Source organism: Branchiostoma lanceolatum, chromosome 2 (assembly GCF_035083965.1).
Source record: "Branchiostoma lanceolatum isolate klBraLanc5 chromosome 2, klBraLanc5.hap2, whole genome shotgun sequence".
In the NCBI taxonomy this organism is placed as follows: Eukaryota; Metazoa; Chordata; class Leptocardii; order Amphioxiformes; family Branchiostomatidae; genus Branchiostoma; species Branchiostoma lanceolatum.
The window spans coordinates 19,201,773-19,227,614 of NC_089723.1; the positions used below are offsets into that span (position 1 = coordinate 19,201,773).

Consider the following 25,842-nt stretch of genomic DNA (forward strand, 5'->3'; position numbering starts at 1 on the left):
TTGACATGAAAATGATTCGTTTATTCAAAAATATACAGAAATTGAGTCATTTTGTACATTACATTGTACATGTACTGGCCTAAAATTACATCATCTGTAACATGTTGAATTCTATAAGATTTTCAACACAAAATCAAAACTGGCCAAAATCTGAATGACTTCCTAGTACCTGCAGAAAGTATCAAATCATGAAATATACATCAATTACAGAGCTAAAATTTTACATTTCACCATCTTCATGACTACAAAATGTTCAAACTCAAAATTATATATATTTAACAGCAATTATTTTCCAAACAAGACTACACATCATTAGTTAAATGTATTCTAATATCAAATTCAACAACTATGTATGGATAAAATTGCCACCAAAGAAACCAAACATTGCTAACACTATTCAAGATAAATGTGATGATACAAAAATATATAGTTTCTGCAGTATGTTTACATATCCATTACTGATGTTTGATTGTTATCACTGGAATGGTACTTCATTCTATTACAGAGAATATCAGTTTCTCAATATTCAAGAAATTGATTTACATGATTTACACTGACTTCATACATGCATTTTGCTACTGGCATATCATCATCATCAGTCGATGTGCTTACGCACCGTCAGGGTTATACAGAGTGACATACCCTTTCTTTAGCTGATACAAGATATGCCAATGTTCATAAGGTTAAAAACCAGTTAATATTCTTTTTACCAAGGCAAGACTTTAAAATATCTAAATCTGGAAGGCAACAGCTGGTACTCCTGAGAGCCAAAACATGATTTAGTCAGCTTGTTGAGGTACTACACTGCTAAAAGCAAGAGAGTTGAAAAATCTAGTTAAATCTAAAATGTTTGAAGTACATGTGCTAGCTGCCAAGATCAATTTCTTTCCACAACCCTTAAAAGGTTAAGAAAGATCATCATAAATTTAAAATGTCATCATGATCACCAAATGCAACATACTTAGCAAAACAGCATTAATAACTAAAATATCAAAATGACTGTCACTTAATAATCTATGGTGCCTTTTCTAATCAACAAAGATGCATAAAGCTCTACAGTATTTCAATAAGAATAGTTTCACCTGATGTTACACAGCCGCACATAAGACAATTAAAAGTCTGATCAAGTTAAGTCAATATTATGCTAATCTCTAAAATGGAGGTGGTAAACAGATGATTTACATGTAGTGCTGCATCAAATTGTGATGAGCATATTTCACTGCTACTGGCAAAATTCTACTGGCCATTTGGCCTAAACATTATGTGTACATGATGTACTATATGAAGTTTTCAAATGACTTAAACCTACTCTGAGAATCACAAGGTTTCTACCCTATAGACAATAGCCATGATTACAAACATGGAGGAAGACCACTAAACACTATGAGCTGCCTGTTGCCAGCCTACACTGTGTCACGCATGGCTAGTCCCTGATGAACCCTGTACAACATAGAGAAAGGTGAATCAACAAATGACACAAAAAGAGTGTGTACTTGAGAATTTTCAACATACGAGTCATGTGAATGCATTCTATCAACCTAGACCAAAATCATGAAAAATTTGCAGACAGTCAACACAGTTCAGTTCCTATTCTGTTATGGGAACTTAAATGAACTTGAGGCTAATTCAGCTACAAAGTGTATCACAGCGTTCTTACCCTAACAGTTGACTTTATCCTCACGTCCTGCGGAGGTTGCCATGCGTCCCCGCCTGCCATGTGAGCATGCACGTCGCCGTCAGGCCCGTCATCCGAGCCAGGAGACACGTCATTGGACGGCGTGTCCGACTGGCCTTGTCTTTTTGACAAGTGATGAGGGAAGAAGGGAAACATGGTTATTGAGAGGAAATATTTATCTACTGTCCTCAATGTCAGCAATGTGCATGTGCAAATGCCTATTTACTGTATATAGGATATTTTGCGATAGAACTGATAAAAGTTTACAATATATTTTCCCATTGCCGTAGAGTAACAATTTGAAAAAGTTTTTTCTTCTCAAAATCAGAAGAAAATTAATGTGTGTTGATGTCATCCATAAAATTACTCACTGTGGCCTAATGATAGCAGTAGTACTAGTCTAGTAGATATGCGTATTCCCACAAAAGGACTAAAAAGCTTGTCTGTAATAAAATATCAATTATTTCAACAGGTGTCTATGTTAACATTCTTAATGATATTAATGTCTTTTATTGGAAGATTGCCACCCACATAGTACAACAGATATTTTTTCACTGGAAAAGTCCGTTTAAAAGGAACTTAGCAATGCCCTTACCTCTCTATTTCCTGTTCTCTCCTCTGCCTGCTGGAGGTTCTGTGTGACTGGCGAGACTCTGGCAGGCCCTTCTCTACATCTCTGTCACGGGCACTGAATGGGCTGTCATCTCTGGCACGGAAAAAACATGGTCAAGTTACAAGTCAGCTTTTTTTTTAAAATCCTCATAATGACTGGTAAGTATGTCAAAATTTGCTTTAAAACAGGTGATCATGACATTGACTTTCTTTACTAGTTTGATGTCTTTGTTTCATCCCTTTCTAGTTGAATGGATTTTTCAGACAAATAGGAACTCTAAATAGCAAATCAAGTTTGTAATGTATTTCCCCACTTCAAAGAGTCACAAACTATGACATACCTGACTTCTCTTGCAAGAGGAGAGCTTCTGGGTGACCCCCTCATTCTGTCCCCCCTGCCGTGGTCGCCTACAGACAGGGGCTCCAGCCTGCTGGGCCCGCGCACCCCCACGCCGCTCTCACCCCCTCCTCTGGGCTGGAAACCTATGGGTCAGACACAACTTAAGGGGTGGATACCAGTTCGCTGGACCTGATTCGGACCTTTACAACATCCAAGAACCGAGTCCAAAAAACTTGAAAGCCAAAACCTGAGTCCAAAAAACCTAAACAAAGTACAAATATATTTTTCTATTTTGTTTGATTAAAAGTGTTTTGAGTCTCCCCTCTGACAAAAAAGGCATTTAAAATAAGTGCAACATTCAAATATCAAACACTGGTTTATCTTAAAAGTCTTCTCACCAAGAAACTTTTATAGTCGTGCGTGTCAGTATCAATTTTCTATGCTTAATATTGGTCTGATAAAACAAAACATCAACTGGACAGGATCAGGTCAACCTAAATCTCTGGACCTAAACTTGGACTTGGACCTTATCAAGCTGAACCGGTATCCACCCCTAGACACAACCACACTGAAGCTGCCAGTCTTTTCAAGTTTTTATACACAGATATAAGGAATGCACCAAATGACAGTTACTGAAGCAACTGGATAAAATTTTGAAACTTGAAATTTTGAAAATGACTGTTTCAAAATTGTATCCAGTTGCATATTAGTAACTGCCATTTGGTATATCTTACTACCTGGATGTCTAACCTCCATCAACATACAAGGAATGTTTAAGAAAAAAACTCTCTGCACAGCTGTCAAGACACTGTGCTAATTGTACGTGTATTGCTACAGTAACCTTGACTGCTTGAAACATAAAAATTTGCAGGCAACAGATCTATCGAAAAGAAAGTGGTAATAACTTATTTCATTTTACTTTTTTTTTTTTTTTTTTTTTAATCAATTCGTAAGAGCCTGATGTTGCCATCGATTTACGAAGAAAGTCGGCTCAATTTTTACTGTAGCAGCATCTCTTCACCCTAGGTCAGAAATATCAATGCTCCTTTCTTAATTGTGATATTTCTTTTAACTTGTAGCACACTGAAGTAGCCGTTTCGTATCCTATAATTGGTTACAGAGTTAGGCAGCAGGGAGAAGGTTAAGAACCCTTCCGTTACATGTAGCTCTAATGATCAAATATGACAGTTGCATCCTTACCTCCCTGAGACTGAATGTCAATCAAGTGTTGCAGGAAGCGCTTCATGGAGCTGTTGTCGTGGCGCATGCGGTCGAACATCTCGTCCTGGCGCAGGCGCAGCTGGCTGATTTCGTCTCGCAGGGTTTTCACCTCCTCCTGCACCTGCGACACCATTGCACCTGGAGAGGGAAAGGTAAAGTTTAGATCTCATCACTGACCATGCTAACAAGACCATCCCTATAAGATATATCATAACAATGGATTTATCTATTGGTACTCATGCACCCCTTCACACATCAGGCATACATGATGAAGGCATTTCTTAGGGACAGTCATTTTGCTCTGAGACATCGTGTTTTGCCATGCACCTCTTTATCTTTTTGTTCATTACAACATACAGCAGCAGTGACTGATGACAAGAATTTGCAAAATGTGCAGCAACTGAATAAAAGTGGGCAAAATCTACAATGTGGAAAAAAAAGTTGAAAGTAATGATGCAGACGGGGCCTTCCCTGGTGAGAGAATAGGTAGCTGGTGCTGAAGATTAAGTTTTAAGATGATGCCGTCCTCCTAATCTCATCAGGTATTCAGCGGTACAATCTATTTTCTGGCAGGCTATGAATACATTTACTGGTAAGGCATTTGGCTTAACACCAGTGAGAAATTGAAACCGTGGTGTGTGATTATTGGACAGGACAGGAGCTGATCAATGAAAAGGGAGGAAACTGAACAGACTGGAAGGGAGAATCTTACCATGAACAGCTACTCTTACACTGTCTGGTATTGTAACAAAGATATTGGACTTAATTAGCAATTTGTGAGGACAATTCAACATTGATGACATAGAAAAGTAACACAGGTATGTATGTGTTCAGCTACATGTATATGGATCATAATCCGGTAAACACTTGATAGGTGCCACACGTAAAAGACATTATGTGTTAAACAAACATTACATAGAGTTACATATAAAATTTCAATACATGGTACTGACCTGAGGACCGATCACTGAGCCCACTGTCAGTACTAGCAGGATAGACTGGTCTGGCAGATCTGGATTGGACAGATGAGGTGCCCTCATCCTGAAATAAAATCATCATCATGAGGAGAAGCACATACTGTAAATGCAGAAATGTTTGCAGTGGTTTTATGTTCGCAGTTTTTGCGGCGACCGTTTCACAGCAAACTTAAAAACTACCACAAAATTTTTGTCCAATACTGTAGCAGTATGTGACTATAGCGCTGCCGCAAACTTAAAAGCACCGTGAACACTCCATTGTCACCTTAGCGCGATATAAAAACCACACGAACTTAAATGCATTTATAGTAATGGCCAAGATACTATATAACGTTTTTGTCATACTTGTTATACAGAACACAGCTTTTAACAGAGCATTTTCAGTTAACGGCTAAATCTGTTTTTGTTCAATCACTTCAGGCACAAGTTGCTCCTATTCTTATCTCTGTGACTTCCCATCTTTAAAAAAAACTATGGTAACACTAGTATATGGAGATAAGACACAGCAGAACCTGGTGTTTGCAAGAAGGGTCAAATAAAATAGTGTCTCCATTTGTGCCATCACATTTAACCTCCTTGGTGCCATGATCATGATAAGATTTACAAACCTCATTTCCTTTATGGGTAGGCTTTGTGACAAATGGTAACTTGATAAGAACCAGAATGGCTACTGATATTGATGATTAATGCCAAATACATTGAATTTCTTTTAAGTCTTAGAATGTCGTACATTTGTGCATGTGCAATTTTCAGTCTAAATTCATGTGGCATTTTTTTAATTTACAAGTAGTGTATCACTCACAAATAACTAAATTAAATGCAGTTTAAGATTTATTAATATCATGAATGTTCAACTTAGATGTCCATTTTAAGGATAAGTCCTTTTTTCATAATGCATGCCATGCCTACAATGCTTTAATGCATACTGAGCACTTACTAATACTCGGTGAGGATGTTGCATAACTAGAACATTCTGGGCAGCACAATGAAGGTAGACAGAACATGTGGGTAAGTGGCGGGGAAAGGAATCATGACATTGATATTACATACATATCTATTATCTTGTAAATTCTGACATAGATGGTGCAACTACAACAGGATATAATGACACGCCTTACTCTAATCTCTTATACTAATCTGACAAAGTATACCTGTTTAGAAGAGTGAGTTTGAAGTGCCCAGGGCTTTCTGAGGAACTCTCATGTTCATTTCACTCTTCATTTGCTATACAGTTTTCAGAATCTCTGATTCTATAGTACCATGATTGTTATGTTTTCATCACTGAGGAACCAATGACTTACCCCAGGCTTGTACATCATTCTCATCATTTCATGCATGTCTTCAACCTCTTCCTGGAATGCAACAGCAAGACATAAACAAGAATAAACATTTTTCAAAACTTCTATCTTCATCTAAATTAGTCATGCTTGATTTAAGATTAATAGCATACTGGGTAATTTATGACATATTGTCATGCAAGAATCTATCACACTAATGATGTTGTGTGAAGGATAATATGACAAGCAAAACAGGTATTGTGTATAATAGTATATCAATCTTTTTCTTTCTGTATTCTTAAGATCACAAATACAAACCTCTTTTAACTAAACCTTTTGGGCAGCTGGGCTACATACATGGGCTTCACAACTGGATATGAAGTGAATACACCAAGTTATATACAAAATTAATATCTTGTTTTGAAGCACGATTCATAATAATAACAGCTACAGTGTGGGTTCTGTCAGCAGTCACCATACTAACCATGATCTGAAATGTGATCTTTTGCAGGTCATCCCCTTCTGCAGATGTCATGTCATCGTCGTAGTACTCGGGAAGAGGGGCGCACTTGGAGTGGATCATGGCCTTGAACTTCTCCCGCTTACTCCTTGACATGCTGCCCTCCAGCCCGAGGATTGTCTGTGCCTGCTGCATGATGGCATTGGACACTGCATTGTCGTAAACCCTGTGGAAAACACATTAAAAGAAGTACAAAATTAGGGCAGTACTTTAGTGGGTAGAGGGCTTGCTTTCCACAACTATCCAGGGGAAATGTTAAACATCACCCTATACACCCAAAGGTGTGGCAAAAATTTTAACAAATGAAGTACAAAACATTCAATCTGTATCACCTTACCAAAATGTTGAGTTACAATTATAAATAAAAGGTAATTTGGGTTAATGATACTCTGCTCCAGAATTAAGTGATTTGCAAAATACAGATGATCAACCATCATATAGTTACTGAACTAAACAAATCAAAACAGGAAATGATAACATTTTCATAAAAAGATTTTGCATCAGAATAGGATAGTGATAAAATACTTTTATGCCTTAAAGTTTGCAGGGATTTAATTTCCCAGTAGGGAGAGAATGCTGATCATCGCAATGATTTAAAATCCACGGGTGAAACAAGAGGGTAGACGGGTGAGAGACAAAACAAGTATTTTCGTGGGGATTTTAAGTTCGCAGTGAAGAGTTCATTGCATCAAAAAAACCACAGACATTGAACCACCCCAAATATTTCAACATTTACTGTTGTAGTGTACCAGTCCCAGAGATATTTAGATTTGACTTCTTCAAAACTTATTATGATGAATAACTACCAACTTCAATACTTTTACCTACCTTTGGAATGTGTCAGACAGAAGTGCGATGAACAGATTGATGCACAGAATTGCGGAGACGAAGAAGAACATGGCAAGCAGCAGGTCTGCAAAGATCTCATCCGCTGCATGTAGGCCCTGAACACAAGACAGTCATGTCACAACAAGAACTACATGTACATGTAGCCAAATCAATCAAAAGTAAATGCTATACAGTATACATGTATGTACTGCACAATTGAAAAGATGGAAGGATGCCTGCTGCACAATCATCTTGTGTCTAAATCACCTCTACCACCATTCATCAACCAGTTTATATTTGCCACTTGGAAAAAAAATGTGTTTAGGAGGTCTAGTGAAACAGTCCCCCCTCCCACGTACATGTGTATATGCATGTACATTAAGTTCAGATATATACTGTATGCAGTAGTGCATTATGCTGGAGGAATTTGCATTAGAGATGCAATTTTTCGGGGTGGCGGATATATGTACCCTTAGGCTAGCAGAATTATGCCTAGTAGACATTACATTAGATACAATAGTCATTGCTAAGAACTGATCTTGAATTCATGAAGCTAAAGTATAAACAGTAACTTGGATCTAATCAAACAAATGCTGAGTGACGGTCAAAACTTGTTCATTTAGCTGTGCAACATGCAATGTCATACAGCCAAAGCAATGCATACATTCTTCACTCAAAATTTGCAATTATTCAAAGGAAACATCGTCTTCCATTCGTATACGAAACCCTTCCAAACTCTCTCCTAGCCAGCCCCTCCCTGCTACATGTGTGTTGGAGCACAATATACTCACATCATAATCATACTCATCCACCAGGGTGAGGCGGAACATGGAGTACAGCATGGTGGGAACAGTTAGGAACCCGGTCACACCTCTGTCTGCGCCTCCAAACAGCATCCAGAAGGCGCAGGCTGAGGAAAACACCAGGAATTTCACCACATGTTATGTAAATACATAATTACAAAATTTATTCTAAAGTATACAGTTCACGGTGTATTCCATATCACCCTATGGTTGGGCCGCTGGGATCAAGGGTGATTCGGAAAACATCCTGTTGTATTCTTTTTATGTTATACCCACCTGAGAAGACACACACATTTGAATTCAATATATGGTAGAAGTTGAGAAAATATGGTGTCCTTAAACAAAGTAACTGACAATGAATGCAAGCTTTCTAACAAGTTAGCAAGAATCACAACTTTTGGGTTAGCTAGACTCAAAATTCAGATCAGATATGAAATCTCTATAATAACAAGGGAACCATAGTTACCAAATGGAATGTAGAACTCCAGGTAAAGGTAACAGAACCGGAGGATGTCGTAGAACATGTGGGACAAGATGACGATGAAAGGTCCTGAAAAGCAATTACACAAAGATTTAACATTTTGAAATCTATTTTTGAAATAAATCTGGAACACATACACTTAATACAAGATTGTCTTAGAGGTGCTCTAACCACAACTACTGCATCTAATCTTGGGCCACACTTATCTAATTTGATGACTCTTGGTCTTTAAGAAATAATGCTTCACTGGAAGTGAGTTTGCATAATACTTAATATGCTTTACATTTTTGAACCTATGATGTTCACCAAGTGACTTTAGTGAGAATCAAGATATCCTTCCTCTGTTTTTATCTTGCTCTCTTCCTTCATTTTCACTTATAATGTCTAAGAACCAGGGAAATATACTGGTGTGGTCTAAGCCTACTCCTTGTCCAAGCACCTCACCTATGGCCTTGAAAGCACGAGCGTTCTTCATGAGGCGAAGCCACATGATGATTATGGTGAGAGCGAATATCCTGATGTGCCACCTGGCCACCTCCTTGCTGTGAGCGAACACGTCCACAACGTGTAACGTTATACACACCAGCAGGAGAAGGTACAGCGTCCAGTCAAACAAATTCCTGATGGTAAGAAAAAAGAACAACAAGACTTTGTAAGAGCTTAATGAACCACATGACACATCCTAGATCCTAGATATTAAGCTAAAGGGGAAACTAGTTTGACTCTCAAATAACAAATTTTCCAATTCTTTCAACAAGAGTTAAACAAGAAAAAGAACTCTATTAATTAATGTATTTATTGTGTAAGCGGACTCCAGGTAGAAAAGTGTGAAATTTGTTAGAACAGAATGCTAATAGAGATATTAATAAAACAAACAAAGAAACAAGAAGAATCAGAAAATAACAAAAGCTGTACTTTAAAAAACAGAAAAGGACAATTACATGCAAACACAATTAATCAATAAACAAAATGCAGATGTCATGGACAAAGTTTGCACTTTCTGTGCTGCAGCTACTGTATAATACGAGGGGTGATCAAAAAGTCCTCGGCCTCTCTCAAAAAACGTTGTTGAACAAAAATTTTTCTTGCACTATTTTTCAACATAGTCTCCTCTGACTTCAATACACTTGGTCCAGCGATGTTCCAGCATTGCTACCCCCTGCTGGAAGTAGGTTGCATCTTGGGCCTTTAGATAGGCCTCAACAGCATGGATGACGTCATCATCAGTCTCAAAACGGTGACCACGTAAGTGGGACTTCAGTTTAGGAAACAGGTAGAAGTCCGACGGAGCCAGGTTAGGTGAATAGGGAGGGTAGGGTAAGAGTTCAAAGCCACATTGGGTTGCTGCTGCCACTGACACTTGTGCTGTGTGAACAGGTGCATTGTCCTGGAGCAACAGCACGCCAGCTCGGAGCTTTCCTCTCCTTTTCTCTTTGATTGCTGCTTTTAGCTGTCGCAGTTCTGAAGCATAGTACTCTCCATTGATGGTTTGACCCATTTGCAAGTAGTCAATCATAATGACTCCCTCGCTGTCCCAGAACACAGAGGCCATCACCTTGCCGACCGATGCCACGCGCTTGAACTTCTTGGGTGGCCGCGACCCCTTCTTTGTCCATTCTTGACTCTGTTCTTTTGACTCTGGATCAAAGTGGTGAACCCAAGTCTCATCTTGGGTCACAAATCTCTTGAGGCAGTTGGCCGGATTAGACTGGAAACAGGCCAAAAGTGTCCTGGAAACTTCCAACCTGTTCAGCTTCTGATGACGAGTCAACATTCTGGGTACCCATCTTGCAGACAGCTTGCTCATCCCCAAGATGTTGGACAAAATATTTTGAACTGAGCCATAACTGAAGCCCAATGAATCCTCTATATGTCGGATGGTCACACGTCTGTCATTCATTATCATGCGATGGATGGCCTCAACTTCATTCTCCGAGGTGGCTGTTTTGGGGCGTCCCGACCTTGGGTCGTCTTTCACGCTCTCCTTGCCTTGTTTAAAGTTAGCAACCCACTTCTTTACGGTGGAATAAGAAGGAGAGTCCTCACCAAGTGTCTTGGCCATGTCTTCGTGGATTTGCCTAGGTGTCATACCTTTTTTTCGTTAGATATTTGATAACAGCACGAACCTCTGTGGCGTCCATTTTGTGATTTTCTTCACACCTGCTGATTTTCAAGGGGCGCCGCGTGCTACTTAATGAATATGAAAATTTGCATTTCTGTGGGCAGTGTCTTAAGATGTCATAGTATACAGTTATACTCAAGAATGGAAGTTACACCCATCGCTTCTAGGTGAGGCCGAGGACTTTTTGATCACCCCTCGTATTTGTAAGGTGGTTTCTTTACCAGAAATCTGAGAAATAGCTTGATTTCTGTTCCTGGACCTGCTCAATCTCCCTGAGAAGGAAAGCACGCTCCTCGGGCCAGCGCGGATGACAGAACGTCAAGTCTTTCCTGATCTCCCCTATTCGCCATTTCTGCCATGCCTGGGGACCAACAGGGAACAGACAGTGACATATTGTACAATATGCGCCATAAGGACTGGCAGAAATAGCATGATCCTGTACATTAGGGAATCAATGTACATGTGGGTCAGGGAACCTGTGACCCCAATCTTTTACTGTGGGTGCATTGGTGCACCTAGATATGTATGTAGGGTAATAAAAGTAGAGGTGATTGTACACTAGTAATGTGTGTAGACAGCATTATTTCCAGAAAATGAATTTCGAGCAGTCTCCTTTGAAAAAATGTGTACATTTTTGTCCACTCTACTTGGTATCACTACTGTTAAGTCACAGCAACAAAATTCTGATACTAAAATCTAATCTTGTCCAAACAGCATATAGAGAAGTGTAAAACTTACTTGGAACTTTTGCTTTTCTGAGAAGAATTCCTTCAGCTCCACAATAATCTGGTAAAACGTCAGAAGCACTGCTATGCTCTAAATGAGGGTTGGAGAAATTGTGTGTTAAGCATCAGCATCATCTTTATTCACTCTGCTATAGGGCGTATTCACGTGACATCATCACCCCTGCCCTCCGTGGGCGGCCATGTTGGTGCTCACCCTGCAGCGAAGTTTATCGGTGTCCGACGGTCTCTAAATTTCCAAGGAATGCGAAGTCGTCTGATCGCTGTTTTATTATATGCAAAGAGTCTCCAGCCTCACATCCTTTTCGCTACAAAAATCCAATTTCACCTACTGGAAATGACCCATTATCGACCCATTTTCCCTAGCAGCCTACAAACATGGCCGCTAAACTGTTTACAGAGTACGCATAAAATCAGTTCACAGCATACAAGTGTTCCAAGGCCTGCAACCACGTAGTACAGTGTCTTGAGTGTCGTGAAAAATTTTGTTGACAGGGAGTACGTTATGATCGGGAAAGTTCGACGTTGAAAGACCCCCAGTTTACAAACGTATCTCAAGCAACGACTAAACGGTGCCGCGACTGTGTTACACAACGGGCCTGTAATTTGCTTTTCGACCAGATACAAAAGGTTTCCATACACACACGTTGATTCTCAAACTTCAACTAGTTAGATCCGCTGTTCATATGTCAGAAATCCACTTTTGTTTCAGTCGTTAGTCCCTTCGTAATATAATGTTCCCGCACCTACACTAGAAACGCAAAACCAATCTCACTGTTACCCGATCAGTGTGTGATTTATCAGTCCCAATCCAACATCTGACCACGAGGCAAAACACCATGATTATGAGACAAAACGTTTTGAAGGGAAATTGTGAATGGCGTAGAAAACATGTGCCATTTATACGGAGAGTTCCATAGGGCTCCACTACCAAGTGAGCACCAAAATGGCCGCCAGTGCTCGTTGCTAGGGGGAGGGTCACGTGACTGAATACGCTCTATAAAAGCTCCATTTGCTGTATGATGTGAGAGCTCACAAACTCGAAGACTGAGTGACTTGCCCCAATCTCACTTTTTTCACAGAAACCATTAGTTTCATCAAAACCTGGCCTGGATTTGCCAAATACTAAGTAACATTTAAAGTTTGCTTTCTTTCTCTTACACATGTCATGACTTTAAAAGAAAAAATACAAGACCCATTTTCATGTATTTTCATGTGGTAGCTTAGCAAAACTTCATGGCAATAGATATCATGCATCATCAAAGCACATGAAGGTACTTACAGAGACAATGATTCTCCACCAGTCCTGCGGGAAGCTGTAAATGTACCTAACTTCCCATGCAGGCACTACGGCAAGGGCTGTCCACGTCACGATGAAGAAGAAGTTCAGGAAGAGGGAAAACCAAGCTCCTCTCCTGGTGAGGTCAGGGAAAGAATTAAGATATTTTAAAGTTGGTCAGTATTACCTGAAGACAATTCAAAAAGTTGTGTAGATGTTGTTGAGGTTTGTTAAGTCGTCACTGAAATGAAAGAATTTACCTGGCAAATCTTTTCCATTTGATATAGATGAGTTTCTGGAATACAGGGTGTTGCAGAACATCATATTGCTTGTACTGCACTGCTACTTCCATCTGTGGGGTTGAGAAAAATAGGAATATTGAACATATTCAGAACAAGCCGAAAAATCATGCATGCATGCATCTGTGTACACACACACACACACACAGACAGACAGACACACACACACACACACTAAAACATACACACACTAAAACATACACACACTAAAACATACACAAACACAAACTTACACACACACAGACAAATCAAACACACACACACACTAACATGACTACACACAGAGATAACTTACAGGTGTTTTGGCAAGACTGTCCTCAGCTTCCCCTGTGAAAATCAAAAATAAGGAAATGAGTTTCTCATTTTCTATTTGATATCTATTGATATCTTACTATTTTTCTTAAACCAGACAATGTATGTCATGCTTATCATCACTCGAGGCATTGTATTAGGGAATCTTTTCATCATTCAGGCCACCTGTTTATGTTATACCATTTGACAAGATTGTCAATCTTTTGAATTTGCACAAAACTTGATCTGAGGCTTGTGTAATTTTGACAATATCTACAACTGATCATGAGTACAAGTCATTCAGTACGTTAGTCTGTCTCTGAACAGACTATTCCACAATATCTGTAACGTTAATAATTGGAAGTTGTGACTGAAAGTGCTTTCACTGAAAGTATGCAATGTTTTAAAACGTGCCAAAGATGAATGTGTTTTAAAATCAAACAGTGTTGTTCACACAATTATTTAAAAAAAAACAAAGACTGGCTACTTTTCACAATCTGTGAAAAAATTATCCTTCACACTGATCATTTTTCTGTAGATTCTGAGATTTGATACATGTTTGTCCATGTATATTGTACATTATGCACAAGGTTGTGAATCCCAAGGAAAGAATCAAGTGTCTGTCATGATAACTTTTTGATAAATTGACAACATTGAAGATTTGACAACAAAGTTGACTTTTGGTATCGGTTTTGGAATTAACGGTTAACTTAGATTTGTTAGTGTTGCTGTTAGTTATTGTGCTGCTGTTAAAGCCGGTAATGTTATCTCTCATAACACTGCCTGGTACCCTAAGACCACCACAAATGGTCATCAAGGATCAACAGAATGCCTTGAACACCTGAGTGTGCATACTGCAGGCATTACGGATGCTGATCTAGTAGATCTTTATCAATTCACTGTTTTATTTCAGCAGTTTAAGGGTACCCGACAGGACTATGAGAGCTGACAGTACTGCTAATTCTTGCCCCAACAGAAGAAAACACCACCATGTACTGAAGTCTGATGGAATAGTAATTTCCGAGGCATGTGATGCTGTTAACTTCATGCAAGGATACAGCCGTGCTCCATCATGCTCAGGGACAGACCGCAAAGTGTTCTTAGAGGTTGTGTCAAATCTTTTAAATTACTCATAAAAGTCTAGCATTTGATTTTTGAGCAAGACAGTTTCAACAACATTCCTAATAACACAAACAAAGAATGATTGTTTTCTTCAATGTTCTGTTTTCATTCAATAAATGATAGATTTTCGTTGACACAAACCGACGAAACACTTTCTGATCAGTGCCTCACATGCTGCATTGCATTTGCGTGACTGTTGATAATGTTAAACCCTTGCCCCACCACCAGACATAACACTCAGGATACGACTGTCCACGTTACCTGCACTTTTCTTAAATGCTTCTACAGGAGGGGGAAACAGAAAAGAAGAGGATATTGAAAAACATTTTAATGGTGGAACGAGCAACACAGATAGCATCTAGGGCATGGTGAAAGCATGGTGAAAGTCAGGATTAGAGAAGCATTTGCTAGCTACAAGAAAGATCAGCAACTCATATAAACATTGTTCGATACTATTTCTTGATAATATAGTATTTTTTCAGTATCTATTCATTAGTTGCCAAAATAATATGTTGCAAAATAATACGACTGGGCACTCCCAGTCAATCTGTTACAAAAAAGGTTTTCAAGTCTAACTAAATACAGTACATAATGTAATTTTTTTTTAAATTGCATGATTTGAAGAATGAGTTTGAATAGACAGTGATGCACATACATGTACAAATGTAGCCCCTATTACACTTCAGGTACAATATTCAAAATGCACCTATCAAGAGATTTGTTGCAATCTTGTAGCTACCTGCTAAGGGCACTTCATGTATGCCATCAATATCTATCCAAGATGAAATACCATCATGGAAACAAACAATCACAACATTTGTCACAGAAGTCTTAAAGTCTTGGAACTGGGAATGAATTGAAAACTAAAGTATTTCTTATTTTAGATACTGATTTACTAATAGCAATGATGTACCTTGATGAATTTGGATGATTGTTCTCTGTTAACAGTGAGAGAAAAATATCTCCAAAAAGAAGCACACCAAGAAAATTAAATCAAGCACACATTAAAGATGGTAACATACCAGGTAAGACAGGTTCAATGTTGTTCAGGTAGTAATATTGCTTCCTGTTGGCACGGTCTGTGGGGTGGAACTGGTTAAGTGCCTCCTTTGCCTGCAACGGATACAACAGGTCACCATCTAACTGTCAAATCACTCTTAATCAAGTTACTGTATGTGGAATTTGGTCAAGCTATCCAGTGTGCATTCATTTAGCAGCCAATAGATTTTGCAAAGCTACCAGACAGTAGCAATGAAGATGAATCAGGCAATGCTTAGTCTTTGATACCTACTGACAGAAAATGTCTTATAATCACTAAGGAATATAATGACTTTTTAATCCAAGTTAATTTTAGGGGCAGGTACAACACAAACACAAAGAGTACAAAATTTGCTATCATGTCATTCGTTACAGTATTCAAACACAGCATAGATGAAACTTTCATGGACTTTAAAGTTCATCTGTGTTGGTAGAAGTCATTCTGAATCAAACTTTAAACTGCAATTGCCAACACAAAGATTGGACTTGCTCATTCCTTGACAAAGACTGGAACTGATCAGTCAAAAATTTGGGTAAGTCGAATTTTAGTGTTGGCAATTATTGTAGTTCAACTTTGATTCAGAAACTTTCATGGAAGTGGACCTGGACATGATGCCCTAGCAAAGGGTCTTGTCCAATATTGTACAGATCTGATGTGGATGTAGACAAAAGACTGTGAGTTCAGATGTTTGTACTGACCACTGGAGGCATTTTGGTGATCATGTGAGTGATGCAGGCCTGCCCGCTGTAGTCCTGTACCCCTGCCTCCGCCCCCTGCTCCACCAGGTGCCTGGCTGTCTCACTGCGGTCTACACATCAATGGAAATAAGGAGGGGAGAAGTGTTATTATAGAAACAACGATAGTCCTGTTATGTTTCTGTTACGTAACCATAGCAGTAGTGAGAACTACAAAATGGAAGATGTAAACTATGGCCATTTATTGTAACCACGCCAAGTGCCTGTTACAGTTGCTTCTAATAGTATGCACATAGTCTATTGGACTCTGATGTAGGACAGAATTTTTTTTTCCTGCCCAAGGACTTGTTGACTCTCCTGCCCTTATTACACATTTCAACAATGATCTAAGGGGTCTGACAAGTGCAATACCTAGTTCAGCTGCTAGGTGGAGTGGTGTCCTGCCCTTGTAGTCTCTGGGTTTCTTATAGTCAGCGCCGTGCTTGATCAGCATCTTTAACGACATCAATGCATCGTTTCTTGCAGCAAAGTGTACCGGCGTCTGCAACTCGTCTCTTGTCTTTGCCTCAATGTCCGCTGTAAAGAACAAATGACAAGGATTATATAATTATGCAAACATCTCTACACCCATGCATGTTTTTTCCTAGACTACAGTGTATCTCATGCGCATTGGCTACATTATCACTGTGGAATGAGCTTGGCTGCCTGGCGCTCCACTATGTATTGTCTTGTTGCAATTTTTAATAAAGAATCTAAAGAATGAATTTTGGGATATGGTACTGAGAGAATTCATGAATACATAAAAACATGTAATGCATTTTTTCCACCCAACACTGGAGAAAGTTAGCCTGAGTTTCATCCTGTTAAGTTCCAGGCTCTGCCTTCACAGAACAAAAAAAACAGCTGTGAAGAGCCTGGAACTAAACATGATGACACTCATCCTAGAAGAAAGTTACCAAATCAGCAAATTAAACAAATTAAATTTTTTCACTGTAATTAACATAATCTAGGTCAGAATAGCAAAACTGCCAGTAAAATCAGAACATGGTACATCAGAGGTGAAGAGACAGTTGTCTTACCTCCATGTTGGACCAGGAACTCCACCATTTCCGGGTAGTTGACTGCAGCCGCCACGTGCAGGGCTGTTCTCCCGTACACGTCCGTCTGATTCGGGTCCAAGCCTTGAGAGAGCAAAAACTTGGCCACATCTGTGTGCCAGGCTCGTGCAACCTAACAACAGAAGTTGTGATAATTTTACCCTAAAAATCGTACATTGATACCAATATCCACATCTTCTTAACTCCGACAACTTACACCAAGTCAGTTTCCCGTCAATACTGTACTTGGGGTCATAAACATCGCCTGAAACTCTTTTAAACAGTCTTAACTCTCACGGTTACATTTTATTTTCAGCATCCAATCAAAAAGATGATTTCCTCAGATACATCACTTACTATAATCAGTCACTTGTTTTGTAGTAGCCAATAGTCTCTTTGACGATTCATGATTAACAACATGCACTTCTCAAGGTTTTTAAAGCTAAAAACCAGTAGCAAACAAGACACAAAAATTTAGAAAAAAAAAAGATATCATGACGACTGCACAATTTCTGGATTTCTGGTTCTCCCTACATAGAGATAGAAGATACAGCTGTGATATGTACATGTATAACAACACCCACCTCATGAAGCACGGACTGCCCATATCTGTCTGTGGAGCTCACGTTGGCTCCATTGCCCAACAGATTCTCCAAGAAATCAAGGTCTACAAAGTCGTCACTCCCGTCAACTTTGCCCAGCTTGGCAAAGTATGAGATGAAGGCACGGTTGCTGGCAGAGGCGGCTTTCCTCTTGTCACCAAGTCTAAATACAGGGAAGACATCAGGATTTTGTCTTGCAAGGTACAAACAATACACATCTACATGTATATCAAACTTTAACACTCAGACTCAACAGATGATTAGGAATAGGATAGTGAATCATTTACAGAAATTTTTGAGATACCTGTTAGAGGACTGCACGGGATATGACAAAGATACTTAACTCGATGACAATGTACACTTAATATAAGATTAATTCTTACCCCGGAAATCCCACCGCTGCATCAATTTGATCGTCATCCACATCCTCATCTAGATCACTGGCCAGCCCTTCAAGCTCTGGCTTCTTTTTAACAGCATAAACTGGAGGTAGAAAGAAGTAACAAAGTTCAGCTTCATGATATCACAAGATCCAAAATTTCCCTTCAAATTCCCTTCAAATTAAGATATCTTTTTTCTCTGGTTAGATCTATGGGAATACATGTACTACATGTAAGATAGGGTGGATGTTACTGATGGGGAACTTGGTGGGTCTTTTCTTAAACGTTGTCTTGCTTTCAGTTACAAGTCAAGATTGACAGCATGACTTAAAGTGTTGTCTAGAGAAATAATAATAATTATCATCTTCTCAACATTGTTCACTCATTAACTTAAATGTAGTTAGTAACACTTACCTAATATATCAGCAACTGCAGCAGTTACATACTAAGTATCTAAAGATGCTTCAACGTTTTGTCTAATACACAATTAAGTCAGCTACAATTATGCTAAAACTTAGCTAGACATTACTATACCTCAGCTATGCTATACTATGCTAGACATAACTATACTAAATGAACACTTCAAAGCTGTAGCCATCTGATACATGAAAGCACTGTCACAAACAAGTCATCCTCACTTGCAAAGGTCCCAAACATCTGTTTAGCTGTTTGGGACCCAGTGACAAGTGATGATGAAAAAAATGGAACACATTGTAATTGTACCAGCACAAGAGAACATTGAGAGCACCAGTATTTGAGAAACTACTTTGTTCCAACGACATTGAAACAAAGCAGTTCCTCTTCACAATTACAACAGCTTTAAGACAGGGCAAGACAAACAACAAGCATCTTCTAAGATTTCTACAGAAAGAAAAGGAGACAGCGGAGGACATTTGAAGAAAGAAACCGTATTTGTTAAACATGTATGTTAGAAGTTCTTAGATCTACAAACTATTACTATGTAATCAAAAACAAGTTAGTAAAAAGATGTATTCACACATCATGCTTAAAACTAGTCTAGTAGTAACACAGGACTGGCACTACAGGTATTAGTTACACCTGGACCCACCTGTCTTGGGTTTTATGTGTCTGTAAACTGCAGGGGGTGCAGACGGGAACGATCAGTGGTGGTGAGGATTAGTTAACAAGTCACACAGTCTGGTTAATGACTGGTTAAACGGTTAAGCCAAACAAAAGGGAAAGAGTAATGTTGCTTTCCTGATCATTTTTGAGAGCAAATATTAACTTGCTGCATTTTGAAAAGAGACAAATGAACTAATTCATAAGTCCCTTAATGACTGTTAAACTGTCAAAGTAATTTTTGTTCAACTGAAGCAAAGTGAAGCAATTCAACCAGACAGTGTAACGTTGTTTGAAACAGTGGGTGAAAATTCATCTTAAACTTCATTTCTATATCTCATTTGCTGACAGAATTTAATTGATTTCATAATATGATACTGGAGGATTCAACTTCTTATGTCATAGATCATGGAAAATTGATTCAGTTGAAATGAAGTTAATTTTGAGCTTCATACCACTGAGCATTAGTAATCAATCACAAAAAGTTATTGACAGGTAACACATGACATGCTGGTTCATTAGTGTTTGTGTTGATGTGTCATCACCATGGCAACAAAGGAAGCTTCAGAAGGACGACTCGTCTTATCGACTGAGGAAAAGTACAACCAACAAGACAAGTGATATCTACATTGTTGACTGATCCACTTTTGAAAACGTAAAAAATTATTGATACGTTTTCTACAACTTCTTTTCAGGAAATTTCAAGTCTTTTCTAGTTGTAAGCATTTCTGAAGCATCCTTGAAAAAACTTGTGTTTAAGACAAGTCAGTTCAGCAGAAAAAGTGGCAGTATGTGAACAGACACCACAGACACCAACACAGTACAGACAGTTAGATTTGATACAGCAAAAAGTTTCATAATAAACTCTCAGTCAAGTAAAAGCCATGAACATTAGCTGGCAGGCACATCACAATGTTCTTAGTCAGCAGAAAAGTTACACTTCACAAAATCAAACATTTGAACATAAAAAGTTAGATTTCACGAAATTCAACATGGCATGAATAGTGTGCAGGTACAATTTACATACAAGATGATGATACATACATGCATAAAACAATTAACTATCATGTGTCGTAGTATATCAAGTTTGAAGGGATACATATTTTTTTGTGTCCCTGTTTGTGATCTGAAATTGTTAAACCACTAATCATACTTTTGAACTTTAAACCATGGTTCAAAGAGCAATTTATGACATATTTCATTCAATAAAGCAATAAACATTTGTCAGAGCTTTTGCATCTAATAGATGCTTCTAAATGTGCAGATTTAAAAAAGGCTGAACATAGCCACCCATTTGAACACCATTCTTCGTGACTATTAGACGCTTGTCACACCTAAATATTTTGCCTGGCATTTGACCTATGGTCTCTAATTCCATGGAAACTGCAGTCGGTTGTGATAAGAACAAAAATACACTTGGAAATTTCCTTGCCATACCTGTTTTGTTCTCCTGGACACGACGGCGGCTCGTGTCGTAGCTCTTCCACTTGGAAACAGCTTCTTGCACCGCCTGGGCAGCACTGAATACGTTTGCAGCTTTTAGCACTTCCTGTGGGAGCAAAAAATGGAAACATTCCACTTGTTGTACAGTACTGTCATGTACAAGAGGTGAATCCTGGCAGTGCCGTTACACTTTTTTTATCTAGCCTATTCTAGGTGATACAAATGTTGCTGACTATGGGCACATATCTTTATAACTTCAAAAGAATATATATTTAGAATTACTTTTCAATAAAGAAAAAAACACAACTTTTATATTCATTCATCAAACTGTACCATTTAAAAATAGTTATAATGTATGTATGATGTGCAAGTTAAGGAACTTATGATTACATGAAAAGAGACAAAAGAAATAGGACATACAAGATTATCACAATGCCATAAAGTTCCCCTTAATAACCAAGACTTACACATCTTTAAGCCACCTAGATACGTGTTAAGCTAAATGCAAATTTGCTACAGGGTAATATGTAACTAAGATCAACCTGTAGCATGAGGGGAAGGTCTCCATCATGCGGCTGCATGCAGGTTTAGGAAGACATGTTAGTTTTTGTTAGTGTTGGTGAACCATGCAGAAAGCACCATTTCATGCATTTGCCTTGCAATACAATGGCAGGTGTACCTTAAATGTTCGTGGAAACTGTGCGCCCTTTGGTAACAAAAAACAAAACACAGAATGTCATTGTCAACAAATAGAAAATCTAAACAATATTTTCATTTTTTGCTGTGGAAACGTGAACTTTGTGGCCTGTGCGTGTAATCCCTCTGAAAACAGAAACAACGGGTGGTGAAAGCCTCTTTCATTTCTTTCTGTATTTTCATGCTTTTTCCCAACAAAATCATGCATTTTCAGCAGTCTGTTCATCCTTGCTGTGATGGTGGATACACGATCTCACTTTCATCTTCTTCCTTCCACGACTTTCCACTTGCTGCTCCAGCTCTCTGGTCTGAAGGAGATCTTTCCACACATTGCGACCTTCGACCTTGAGCTTGCTCAGAAGACTAACGGACAGGACGTGGCGCTTCACGCCGAACGTCTGGGGTTCGGCACAGCACTGCCGATGGAACTGGGACACCTCTTCCTCTGACTCCTCTTCATCCTCAAACTATGGCAAGGTCCATTAGTAAAACAACTTAATCGTGTCTCAAAAACGTTTCTTGACTACCTAGACATTAGTATGTTAAAGTTTTGTAGTTTCAAATTATATTCATTTGTAGCACAATTTGTAGCAGAATGGGTTCTATGTTTCTTTGTCGTCTTCTTGAGCTTGTTGAATATCTTTAAAACACATACCTGAGAAATCTTCGACCCGAAAATAAAGTTAAGTGATACAATAAATTCATGATTCTCCAGGTAACAATTGAATGTGAAACTAAAAGAATTGGTATTTTACATGTCTTGTTTTCCTTTCTTGTTTCCACAATTCCGTATTACCAAAAGTAATAAGCGGGTTGAAAGCCTTGAATAATAAATGCTTCCATAAATATTTCATGTAAAAACAGACGTACCGTGCCATCTACATTGCAAGGGACGTCAATCTTTGCACTTAGCAAAAAAGCATATTTTGGTTACAGAATGAAATTATCGGAAAAATAAGATTTTTGAATAGAATGTCTTTGATTTGGCTTAGCGCTTTGTTATTCTGAAATTTCTTTAATCAAAAAGTTTAAATCAAGGCAAAATCAAAGAAATATAATTGAAGTTAAGTAGGCATGACAAGTCCCTGACGTCAATTGATGAGGTAACGGCAGGTTTTTACTGCACAAGATGATGAATCTATTTCTGTCTTTGCGACAATGCAGTGGAGGAGCAATAGCGTGCTGTAACCTTGGAGTCAAAGTACACTGATAGCAACAGCAACAATTACATGTGCTGGTAAATCTATTCATGTCATTCACATTTATGGTTCCCCAGACATATCTAACCTACATGTAGGATTACATGTACCTTAGCAATATCTTAACCTTCTCCCTGCTGCCTAACCCCATAACCAATATAAATTTGGTGCCAAATCGCTACCATAGCAGGCTGAGGGTTAATGAAACAGGTATAAGAAATGGTGTGTACTGTCACTGAAGCATCAACTGTATGTAGCGCACAAAGAAAGCTTTCAGTCTACTTCAAACCCCAAACGCTGTACGTACTAGTATGTGACAAGGGCGTTCCTGGATTCCTTAGTAAACTCTTACCAAGGAGGTAAGCTACATGTTAAACCCTAACCTGGCATCCATATCTATCATTGTTAGGCCGGGTGATTTTTGGGGCTTTCGGCCGCCGAGGTAATCTTTGGCAACCAGTTGTAGTTTTATGCTATAGTAGTTAAATTGGCCACAACAAAAATATTGTCATGGCCCATAAAACTCCTACCGAGTAAAACCACCACCGGTGCACCGGGTGCAAACAAACAATTATCCAGGCGGCATTGAGCTCTGCCTGCCCCGAAAAAACTTGACCGAGGACAGCCCTGCCTAACACACCAAAGACTGGATTGTAGGTTAGCTAAACACACTATCCACCAAAGCTTAAATCAAAAGGTAGAACTGTAACAATTGCGATTCTAAACGTGGTGAAGATCAGCACATTCTCACATGCCAATTAAGTAGCAGCACTGTTTGCAGAACAAACAAAAGCAAGTCCTTTCTGTCACTTGGTTACAGTAAATATGTCTGATTTAATTATGCCTGCCTGCCTACCAATTTTGGAGGAGCTGTATTGTAACAAAAACACATCCAATTTTCAATGATGGTATGTTAAGACAAGAGTCCAAAGTCTTTGAATGTTTGGTAAACCAGTTTTACAGGGATCTTTGGTAAACCAGTTTTACAGGGAACAGGGAACACAGCAGAGTGAGCCTAAATATAGCACATCTATGGTAGTTTATACATACATGTATTTTCAAATAGTATAACTTGACTGGATAATTGATATTTACATAGCCTCATGCAATCCCAACGACAAAACCAACAATGAGGGCGCAGGTAAGGTACATTAAAAGAGGTGACTTTTGACCATGGTAGCAAACACAGTTTGATGATCATCAAAGGTACAACAGTAGACGAAGTGAACATGTTATTGAATTCACATTACAGTTAATCTATTCATTAATCTATCTAAATGAATCTAATATTCAAATGTCTGGTTAATATTTGCTGAATAAAATGGAAAAGTGGAAAGTCTTCTATCATAAGCATAGGTTCTTTAAGCTGGTATGTTGACCTTTGGAAACAAGACTCACCCTTTTTAATGTAGTTTTCTTTTTCTCTCCCATCTCGAACCCTTCATTAGACAGACCCGAGTCTTCCTGCAGGTGACTGTGGGCAAATTCTGGGTGGACTTTGGTCCGCTTCTTACGACGTTTCTTCATCTTACGATCGTCGTCGTCATACGACCTCATGTCCCTCTGTGAGGCCCTTTGCAGAACTCAGAAACTTGCTGCAGAAAACTGTCAGGGATTCAAACCATGAAAGAACCTTTAGATAACATAGATGAATACATAAATTTTGTTGCGTTTGAGTTAATTAAGAGACAATGTACTTGTAATGGATCATATGAACAAAACAGTTTATCAGGACACAGTATCTTTCTAATAGCCAATTATTACAACTTAAAGACTTCTAGCTTGTTAACTACGGCAGGTCCTGCTTTTGTTCCTTAACATTAACATTACATCGGAAGGGACTGGGAGACAGTTATAATGTTACAGGTAAGTGATACGAGGGATCCCTTTGATGTCAGTGTGATGTCGTGGTAGGCAAAAATCATGTGGAATGCAAAAGATTAATTCGCATGTTGATCTGCTAATTTAAAGATAAATTAAGATATGAACCCCCTGGATGTAAAAAAATAGTGATTGCTCGTATGTAACAAATATCAACATCACTGCAGTCTGCTTATGAGTAAAGGGAACTTGAGTAACCCTAAACGGTAAGAAAATATGTGGGAAATTGAATCTTTTGTTTTCTATGTTTGGTACATTGTCTTGGAGCCAAAGGAAAGTATGTAACAACAACATCAAGTTCATTTGTGACCATTTAGTTCGAGTAAAGCGATACCCAGCACTTCCTATGTAGTATAGCTATGGACCTATAACGTTACTAGTAGAAGTCTAAAGTCTATCATTTTGGGATTAACATTCCAGACGTATAATAAGAACGGTATTTCACCTACACATACGATACCTGTACAGCTGTCTGTAAAAGGGACAGAAGAGATCTCACTTTTACCCTCTAGAAAGGACAAACTACAAGCGCAAACGATCCAAATCGACACACAATTTGAAACAGAGAGCAGATACCAAACAACGGTTCTAGTGAAGCAAGTACATAGTATAGTCTATAGTCTACACACCAAAAACATAACAAAATCCCTCTCAAATACTTTGCGAACTGGATACCGTGCATCAACGATATGGCCCTACAAACACTAAAATATCACTCAAACACACATCTGTGATATATCTCAGAGATTCTCACCTTTTAAAATGTGGAAAGTCTTCTCTGTATGGCCTCGACGATCACTTTCGGGCTGCTACAAAAAACACGTCGCATCGCCCGCCATGTTGTTCCCTTGGTCTGGTAATTAGATACAATTACCTCGTTGTTATAGCAACAAGAAAACAAACACCACACCTTGCGAACCGTGCACAGTCTAACCGCGCCTCCTGCCGATTCGTTTTTAAACTGCAAGCAATAACGGTATGGTCTAACCGCGTTCCCTGTTAATTTGTTATCAAACTGCAAGTACCAATAACTTCTCGCCGTCGAATGATTTGAAAACAAGAAGTTTTTAACATTCATACTTGGTCACTTGCAACATCATTTTGGGAAAAAAAATTACTTAGCTTTATACTGATGATAGA

At 38.7% G+C, this 25,842-nt stretch overlaps 1 protein-coding gene across 3 annotated transcripts; it reads right to left on the reverse strand.

Annotated features, from left to right (window-relative positions):
- LOC136427762 (transient receptor potential cation channel subfamily V member 5-like) lies at positions 1-25,561 on the reverse strand. Of its 3 annotated transcripts, XM_066416908.1 has the most exons (28): positions 25,457-25,561; positions 24,220-24,426; positions 21,606-21,632; positions 20,921-21,032; positions 18,407-18,506; positions 18,006-18,186; positions 17,404-17,554; positions 16,736-16,900; positions 16,328-16,437; positions 15,613-15,703; positions 14,852-14,872; positions 13,473-13,504; positions 13,139-13,230; positions 12,882-13,014; positions 11,595-11,672; positions 11,078-11,217; positions 9,179-9,354; positions 8,720-8,803; positions 8,242-8,360; positions 7,451-7,566; positions 6,587-6,788; positions 6,127-6,177; positions 4,802-4,889; positions 3,828-3,986; positions 2,629-2,770; positions 2,271-2,381; positions 1,658-1,796; positions 1-1,440 (listed from the first exon to the last, which is right to left on the reverse strand). In XM_066416908.1, the coding sequence occupies exons 2-28, from the start codon at positions 24,376-24,378 to the stop codon at positions 1,414-1,416; spliced, it is 3,006 nt and encodes a 1,001-aa protein (XP_066273005.1). In that variant the 5' UTR covers positions 24,379-24,426; positions 25,457-25,561; the 3' UTR covers positions 1-1,413. The 3 variants fall into 3 exon arrangements, with proteins under 3 accessions (XP_066273005.1, XP_066273007.1, XP_066273006.1); XM_066416910.1 differs by lacking the exon at positions 21,606-21,632; XM_066416909.1 differs by lacking the exon at positions 14,852-14,872.
- Between the last annotated feature and the right edge of the window lie 281 nt (positions 25,562-25,842).

Excerpts from the sequence above, each read along its gene's own strand:
- LOC136427762 (XM_066416908.1), bottom strand. The coding sequence starts at position 24,378 with ATGAGGTCGTATGACGACGACGATCGTAAGATGAAGAAACGTCGTAAG. Across the intron at positions 18,187-18,406 it reads GCAGCGGTGGGATTTCCGGG|ACTTGGTGACAAGAGGAAAG; the intron begins GTAAGAATTAAT and ends CCCTGTATTTAG. Across the intron at positions 11,673-12,881 it reads GGTGGAGAATCATTGTCTCT|AGCATAGCAGTGCTTCTGAC; the intron begins GTAAGTACCTTC and ends ACCCTCATTTAG.